The sequence below is a fragment of the Chrysochloris asiatica genome, unplaced genomic scaffold (genome assembly GCF_000296735.1).
Source record: "Chrysochloris asiatica unplaced genomic scaffold, ChrAsi1.0 scaffold00415, whole genome shotgun sequence".
NCBI lineage: Eukaryota > Metazoa > Chordata > Mammalia > Afrosoricida > Chrysochloridae > Chrysochloris > Chrysochloris asiatica.
Window position 1 is genome coordinate 735,748 of NW_006408933.1, and position 9,659 is coordinate 745,406.

Here is a 9,659-nt window from a genome sequence, read left to right on the forward strand (position 1 = left end):
TGGCATCAGAACAACATAAGCTTGGTGACATCCTGGCTGCTGCCTTTAGACCTTGGAACTTCCCTTTGATTAGTTGGACCTCTTGAAAGTGAACAATTTACTTCTCCCCAGAATAGACTTGCCCCTAGGTGATACAAACAGTTAGCATGCTCAATTGCTAACCAAAGGTTGGAAGTTTGAGTCCACCTAGAGGCACCTCACAAGAAAGGCCTGGCAATCTACTTCCAAAAAAAATCAGCTTTTGAAAAGCCTAGAGAGCACAGTTGTAGTCTCTCACACACATGAGGTCACCATAAGTTGATGTTAATTTTATGACAACTGGTGGGTTTTTTTGTTGTTTAGAATAGATTAAGTCACTATATTCCAATAAGAAAATCATTCCTCCACTTTGGACCCTGACCCCTCATCTGGCATTAGAAGAGTTGGATTTAAGTCAGTCCCCTCCTTGCTTCCCACCAAGTCCCCACAGTCTCTGGAACATCTGTAAATAACAGTCCATAATATCTGCTTGCTTGTCTCTGCAGTGCCCTGGACTGGGAGTTCTTCTCTGTGGGAGAAGACTATTTCCTGGTGGTTGCCAATTCCTTCGATGGGAATACCTTCTCGGTAAACAGTATTATTTACAGGTAAACAGCTGTTAACAAGCATTGTCCTTCTATCACCTTGGTTCATCTCTGGGTGGTCCCACCTGACCTTGCAGGTAACCGGGGATTCAGAGGGAGTCACAGACTGTCAGCCTAGGTGGCATTTGCCCAGACTTCATCCAACCTATAGCTCAACTGGTGCAGAGTGCGCCTGGATGAGGTTGGAATCTGGGTCACTGCCCTGCCTTCATCCAGGTGACCCACCAACCACACTGATTTGGAAAGCTCTGAATTCCACCTGGAGGTGCAACATATAGACAAATCAAACTGAGAGCTTTTGATATTTTATCCAATTAAATGTCCCTATCCAGGATATCATGGGAGTCAGTGTGGTGCTATGGATTAATGCGCTAGATTGCATGGTCTGTTTGAACTCTAGGGTTGGTGGTTCAAACTCACCAGCTGCTCCTTGGAAGTCCTATACAAGGCTGCTATGGATTGGAATCAAATTGATGGTGCTTAGCAACAACAACAACATCCAGGATATCATATGTATCACCATTTCTCATGTCCTGCAATACAATATTATAGCTCTCCACATAGAAGCATTCTATCATGCTTATTAAATTTATTTCCCAGGTGTCTTTCAACTATTTGAGTATAATGAAAGGGAGTTTTAAAGTTTCCTATCCCAGATGCTTATATCAGCATTCCATTTTGTAGTCATGACAGTACCAAATTATCAATTCTAATAGTGTGTTGTTGTTTTTTTTCTTAAGAAGAATCTCAAGGGATTTCTAGGGATGTAGTTTTATCCATGTCTAAAGGCAATTTTGCCTCTTTATCTAAAATCTTTTCCTTACTGATTTAGTTTTCATAGCTAGGAATTTCAGAACAGTCTTGAATAGTAGCAGTGATGACCTATATGTCCGCCCACTCTGACAGGTTGAGTCGCACACTGTTGGATGCAATATTACCCTTGGCTTTTTATGAACATTATATCTGTGTCACAGTTACGTGACTTCCTTTGAGGCTTTGTGAGGACATGGTTTGATCTGTCTGTTGATATAAGGATTCATAATGAGAAACTTCCTATGTTCCTGGGAAGAATGTCACTTGATGGTGACATGTGATTATTTAATATAACACTGATTTCCAACTGTCTGTTTCATTTCTCATACTGTCTCATGACATACTGTCACGAGGGACCAGTACTTGGAGAAGAATGCCATGTTTGGTAAATTGGAGGGTCTGAGAAAAAAAGACACCCCCCCCCCCCATAGCAAGATGAATTGGCACAGTGGCAGCAACAATAGGCTCAAACATAGCAATGATGGTGAGGTTGGCATACGACCGGGCCTGTTGTACATAGAGTCTCTATAAGTTGATACCAACTCAATGGCACCTAACAACAACGTTTAGTTTAAGAATTTTGCATCTATAATAAGAAATAAAATTGTTCTGTGGTTTTATTCTAGAGACTCTATCCAGTTCAATGTGAATGCTAACTTAATAAATACATATCACAGTGTTTTCCAGCCATGGTTATGAGATAGAATAATTTTAATTTATCCATTTGATTTGAAGATTAAGCTAAATTCAGTTATATAGCCACCTGGGCTTGGTGTTTTTTTAATAGTATCTCTTTAACAATTTTTTCCAAATTCTCCTGTGGTTATTGGCTTATTCAGTCATCTGTTTTTCTGACATTCCAGTTTATTGCTGTACAGTTTTCAATGTGACAAAATAATTTTTAAATGTATGTGAAAGAATAAATTTGTAAATATGGTCAAGGAATTTTTTTTAAATATATTTTCAAAATAGAAATTTTCATAATAAAGTAAAAACAAACAAATTCATAGAATAGAGCCCAGAGTACAGTCAATCATTTATGGTCATGGTGAGGTGCTGTAGGATAAGCATTTGACCACAAGGTCTGTTTGAATAGCAAGTTCAGTCTTCAAGCTCACCAACACTCCTTAGAAGCCTTTACAGGGTCACTATTAGTTGGATTGGACCCGGTGGCACTTAACAACAACAACACTATGAAAGATGAGGCTTTCTGCTCCTGCAAAGATTTATAGCCTGGGAAATGCTATACAGGGTCTCTAACCAACTCAGCACTTAACACCAACAATATGATGCTGGTTGTATTTCAATTCAATCAGAAAAGGATGCATTACTTAGCAAAATAGTTTTATATAATTTGTTATACATGTGGAGGAAAACAAAGATATGTTCCCACTTTATATCATATGCAAAACTAATTTTTATATGAGTTAAAAATCAAAATGTAAAAAACTGAACATCAAAAACATTAAATTGAAGAAACAATAAAGAATCAATAAAACTAGGAATGGCTCTTTGAAAAGATCAATAAAATTTAATAAATCTTTAGCTGGACTGACAAAGTGAAGAAAAAATGCAAATTGCCAAGATTTAAAAAATGATTCAATAGAAATAAAGAGAATGATGGCAGACTGTTATGAATAACTGTACAACAAACTGGATAACTTAGATGAAATGGACAAATTCTTAGAAGCACACAGACAACCCAAATTGACTCAAGGGGAAATAGAAAGTCTCAACAGACCCCCAAAAAGTAAAGAAATGACAACAGTGATCAAAAGCTTCCAAACCCACCCCCCCCCAAAAAAAAAAATGTCCTAGACCATTTAGCTTCATTTGGAAATTCTAATAAATATCTAGAGATGAATTGACACCAATATTGTTAAAATTCTTTAAAGATATGGAAAAGAAAGGACTGCTTCCAAATTCATTTAAGAATAAAAACTATCCCTGATACGAAAATCAAGCAAAGACACCACAAGAGAAAATAAATAAATAAATAAAATGACAGGCCAGTATCTCTTATAACAAAAATCCTCAACAAAATGCTAGTGAACACTATCCAATAGCATATTAAGAGTCATACACCATGATCAGAGGGATTTGTTCCAGAAATTCAGTAGTGGTTCAACATTAGAAAATCAATCAGTGTAATTCACCATGTCAGTAAGGGGGAAAAAGAACCACATGAACATCTCCATGGATGCAGAAAAAGCATTTGACAAAATCCAACACACTTTCTTGATGAAAACCCTAAAGAAGATTGGACTAGAAGGGAAACTCCTCAATATGACCGAGGTAATATATGACAAGACAACATTATACATAGTGGACAAAGACTAACAGCTTTTCCTTTGAAATCTAGAATAAGACAAAGATACCCACTCTCAACACTCCTATTCAGTATTGTATTGGAAGTCTAGCCAGAGCACTAGGACAGAAAGTACCTGGAGTTGGTTCTTGATGAGGGATAAGATAGAAGTGCAATGAGGATCTCCATCAGCAATAACACAAAATACCAGATGAATCAGGTTCAGGGATGGTCCCAGAAATCTGAACCACATATAAAGGAATATTTAGAAAGTCTGAAGTCTTACAGACAGTGGAATTTACAGCAGAAGCAAGAAATCTAGTGCTTAGAATCCACCAGGTTCACCGGCACCCAGAGTGGCCATCTTGAGCAAGACTGAGCAGTGGAAGGATCAAAGCCACCATGGACTGATGCCTGATGGAACCGCAGTGATAAGGGTGTGGACATTCTTTTGTTTTTTGTTTTTTTGTTTTAACCTGTTCATTGGTCTCTCACTGTCTGTGCACCTCCATATTGGTGACTAGAAGAGGGTGCCCAAGAGAGTGGAAGCCCCTCCCCGGAGGGTTCTACTACATGTGTGCACAGATCTCCTCAAAATTTAAAGAAACAGTTGCCACTTAAAACCAAACAGCAGTGCAAAACAGCCATAGTTCAAATCAGCCAGCAATAGTTCAGCTGGCCCTGAACTATTTATCACTAGGAAAAAGGCCTGAACAGGGATTGTGAAGCAGAACAGACAGAGAGTAAAAGTGAAACAGGACAAAAATTAAATTCTGAGTTAAGTCAAAATGACCAACAGTGTCATTCTGAAATTTCATAGGTGGCCTTGAAAGCAAGAAGCCAAAAGAGGACATTAAAATCATACTCATATTAGGCTACACATTTTTTTCCCCTCTCTCTTTTTTGCAATTACAAACTACAGCATCCAATCTGTCTTTTTGCTGTTGCTGTTTTTGTTTTTTGGTCCCCCTTTACCTTTAGGAGGCTCTTTCTCTTCCTGCATTATCCAAGAAGAGACAGCAATTGCTATCATATAGTCAAGCTACAGTCACACCATATAAAATCCCACAATCCAGGCAAGAACCAATACCAGCTGCCATACACCAGGTAGGCAGACAACACCTGTGACAGTTACCCTGAGTCGATTCATAAGAAGAATGAAAAGTGAAGCCCATCTGCTGATCACATATACCTGGAGGCAATCAGAAAGCATAATAAATACCAAAACCCGCACTCATCTAAGTATTAAGGCCACAGCTAACTACTGAATATGCCCAAGAAACAGAAACAGAAACAGATGACCATATCACCACATGTCCAGAAACAAGATAAAGTGACTGAGACAAATGAGTTGGAGGAAGACCTACACTCCATACTGAAAGGAGGGCAGGCTTTGGAAATGACTGAGAAGGAATTCAGAAAAATGATTATAAAATGTATCAAGACACTTTAAATAGAGTTGAGAAAAATAAGGAATAAGTCAGGAAAGCATTACAGGAACAATCAAATAAGAGAGATACAGCATTGGGAACAATTCAAAACCAATAGAAAGAGTTCCAAATGATTAATAATGACAATCGGAAATGGACAATACACAGAAAGTGCAATAAAGTAGAATTGAAGAGCTGGAAATCAGAACTAGTGAGCTGGAAGACAAATCTTCCAATACAACTAACATAGAAGAGCAAGCAGAAAAAAGGATTGAAAAAATCTGAACAAGGTTTAAGATTCATGTTGGACAACAAGAAGAGAAATAACTTAAGAATTAACAGCATTCCAAAATAGGAAGAATCACAGATGTCCACCGAGGAGATAGTTGAAGAGTATCTTGAAGAAATGTCCCTAACATCCTAAAAAGTGAAAAGATAAGCATTCAAGAAGCACAATGTACCCTAGAAAGGATAGACCCTAAAAGAAAATCACCAAGACATATCATAATCAAGCTCTCCAAAATCAAAGATAAGGACAGAATCCTGAAAGCATCTAGGGAAAAGAGAAGTGCTACATGCAAAGGCAAGCAAATCAGATTAAGCTCAGATATCTCAGCAGAAACCATGCAGGCAAGAAGGCAATGGGGAGACATATATAAAACACTGAAAGATAAAACTGCCAACTAAGAATCCTCTATCCAGCAAAGCTGTTAATCAAATATGACAGTTTAATCAAAACATTCCAGGATTTTTGCCAAAGCCAACCCTGAGCTATAAAACATCCTGAAAGGAGTTCTGTGGACTGAGAATCAACATAACAAACAGCAACCAGAGATTGACATACATGACAGAACCACCCAGAACTCAATTGACAAATGGAAGAGTTAAGAACAGAACAAAACTATAAGAACAAATTCAGAGGATCTGGGAGGTCAGTCTATGATCAAAACAGTTACAATGTGAAAGAAGGTAAACACATAGGAACAAAGATCCAGGTGGTGAGAAGGTCAGGTAGATTACAGGACAAAATACTGTTTTAAATGGAGGGAAAAGTTAATGGAACATAAGGTAACCACAAAGAAACTTGATACTTCACAACATACCATGAAAATGAAAATCCAAGAAGAACATGGAAACATTAAAACCTGACAAGAAAAAAAAAAAAAAAAAAACATGAGAAACCACGAACTCAGCACAGGAAGACTTGCAGAACAAAGAAACCAGCAGTGTGACACACACACACATAAAACAAAAAACAAAAAACATAAGGACAGCAACTAATCCATACTTATTAATAATTACAAAGTCTTGGTGTGGCTATGTGGGTTAATGCACCAGACTGCAAAGCCATTTGAACTGCAAAGTTGGTGGTTCAAGCTCACCAGCTGCTCCTCAGAAACCCTATACAGGGCCACTATGGGTCAGAACCAACTCAATGGCATTTAACAACAACAACAACATCAATATTTAAACTGAATATAAACAGATTAAATGTGCCAGTTAAGAGACAGAAAGTGGCAGAATGGATAAGAAAACAAGACCCTTCTGTATGCTGTCTGCAAGAGACACACCTTACACACAAAGACAAAAGCAGACTAAAAGTCAAAGGATGAAAAAAATATACACCATGCTAATTGCAATAAAAAAACGAGCCAGAGTGGCAATACCAATCTCTGATAAAATAAACATTAAGAGAAAAACTAGCATAATAGATAAAGATGGACATTATCTCATGATTAAAGGGACAATTGAACAAGATGACATAAACATAATAAATATCTATGCTCCCAATGAAAGAGCTCCAAGATATATAAAGCAAACTCTAATAGATTTGAAGAAAGAAATAGACAAATCTACAGTTATAGTGGGATATTTTAATACACCAATTTCGAAAATGGATAAAACAACCAAAAAGAAGCTCGACAAAGACACAGAAGAACTAAACAACACAATCAGGCAACTGGACCTCATAGATGCATACAGAGCATTCAACCCAACAACAACACAATACATATTCTTTTCCAGTGCACATGGAACATTCTCCAGAATAGACCATGCCTTAGGCTACAAAACAAACCTCCAGAAATTTACAAATATCAGAGATAGAAAACAAAAGAACTATAGAAAGAATCAACTGGACAAGAAGCTGATTCTTTGAAAGAATTAATAAAATCGACAGACCATTCGCAAACCTAACGAAAGAAAAGAGGGGAAAGACACAAATAACACACATAAGAAATTGCATGGGTGATGTCACAACAGAACCAATACAAATTAAAAGGATAATAACAAAATATTATGATGAGTTGTACTCCAATAAACTTGAAAACATAGAAGAGAAGTGAACAGTTTTAGAAAAAGTACAACCTACTTAAACGTACACAGAGTGAAGTGGAAAACTTGAACAAACATGTAACAAAGGAAGAAATTGACTAGGTCATCAAAAAACTTCCTACCAAAAAAAGTCCAGGTCCGGATGGCTTCACTGGTGAGTTTTACCAAACATTCAGGGAAGAACTGTCACCAATTCTACTCAAATTATTCCAGAATATAGAAGAGGATAGAAAACTCCCTAATACATTCTATGAAGCAAGCATAAGCTCATATGAAAACCAGGAAAGGACAGCACTAAGAAAGAAAATTATCGACCAATATCCTACATGAACATAGATGCAAAATTTTTCAACAAAACCCTAGACAACAGAATTCAACAACACATCAGAAAAATCATACATAATGACCAAGAGGGATTCACACCAGGGATGCAAGAATGGTTCAACACTAGAAAAACAATCAATGTAATCCACCACATAAATAAGAAAAAAGAAAAGAACCACATGATCATATCGATTGATACAGAAAATGCATTTGACAAAACCCAACATCCATTCCTGATGAAAACACTCAACAAAGTAGGATTTGAAGGGAAATTCCTCAACATAATTTAGAGCATATGTACAAAACCAACAGCTAATATCACTCTCAATGGAGAGAAACTGAAAGCCTTTCCCTTGTGAACAGGTACCAGACAAAGATGCCCTTTATCACCACTCCTATTCAGTGTTGTTTTGGAAGTCTTAGCCAGAGCTTTAATGCAAGATAGATAAATTAAAGGCATTCAAATTGACAACAGAGAAGTAAAATGATCCATATTTGGAGGCGATATGATCCTATACATAGGAAATCCAAAGACTCGGCAAAACAACAACAACAACAACTACTGGAACTCATTGGAAGATTTAGCAAAGTGGCAGAGTACAAGATCAACATACAAAAATCAGTTGGATTCCTCTATACTAATAATGACAACACTGAAAAAGAAATTAAGAAAGCAATACCACTTACAATAGCCACCAAAAGGATGAAATATTTAGGAATAAATGTAACCAGAGAAACAAAGGACATATGCAAAGAAAACTAAAAAACACTACTACAAGAAACTAAAAGAGACAAAAATGGAAGAATATACCATGCTCCTGGATAGGAAGACTTAACATTGTGAAAATGCCAATACTACCCAAAGCAATCTAATGCAATCCCAATCCAGATTCCAACAACAGTCTTTAGAGAGATGAAAACGTTACATGGAAAGGAAAGAGACCCAGGATAAGCAAAACACTGCTTAAGAAGGAGAACAAAATTGGAGGCCTCTTACTCCCTGATTTCAAAATTTACTACATGCCTACAGTGGTAAAAACAGCCTGGTATTAGTACAATGAAAGACACATATATCAATGGAAGAGAATTGAGAATCCAGAAATTAACCCATTAACATACATACAATTGATCTTTGACAAAGGGCCAAAGTACTTTGAGTGGGGAAGACATAGTCTCTTCAACAGGTAGTGCTGGCTGAACTGGAAATCGATATGCAAAATATTAAAACAAGACCTTTACCTCACACCATATGCAAAGACCAGCTCAGCATGGATTAAACACCTAAATGTGAATCCCAGAATTATAAAGGTCATCAATGAAAAATAGGGACAAATTTGAGGGTTCTCATACAGGGCACAAGGAGCTCTGGTAGCGTAGTGATTACGAATCAGGCTGTGAACCTTAAGCTCAGCAGCTTGAAACTACCAGCTGTTCCACGGGAGAAAGACGGGGCTTTCTGCTCCTGTAAAGATTTACAGTCTCGGAAACCCTGTACAGGGTCACTATGAGTTGGAACTGACTCCACAGCACACAACAACAACAACAACAATACAGGGCACTCACAGACTATGAAACATTGTGAAAATTACACAAACAAAAGAAGACAAAATAGATGATTGAGACATTCTAAAAATTAGAAAGTTATGTGCATCAAAGGATTTCTCCAAAAGAGTAAAAAGGGAGCCCACAGACTGCATGTTTTGAAGTGCTGGGTTGGTTTTGATAAAATCTCTCAAATTCTGTTTATCCTGGAATGTTTTGATCGCGCCATTGTATTTGATTGATAGTTTTGCTGGATAGACGATTCTTGGTTGACAGTTTTTTTTT

At 37.2% G+C, this 9,659-nt stretch overlaps 1 protein-coding gene across 1 annotated transcript in view; it reads left to right on the forward strand.

Annotated features, from left to right (window-relative positions):
* TSPEAR (thrombospondin-type laminin G domain and EAR repeats) overlaps window positions 1–9,659 on the forward strand; it is a 130,992-nt gene that overhangs the window by 112,436 nt on the left and 8,897 nt on the right. Inside the window, exon 11 of the mRNA XM_006876805.1 lies at window positions 525–626. Coding sequence (XP_006876867.1) covers window positions 525–626 — 102 coding nt within the window. The remainder of the gene's footprint in view (window positions 1–524; window positions 627–9,659) is intronic.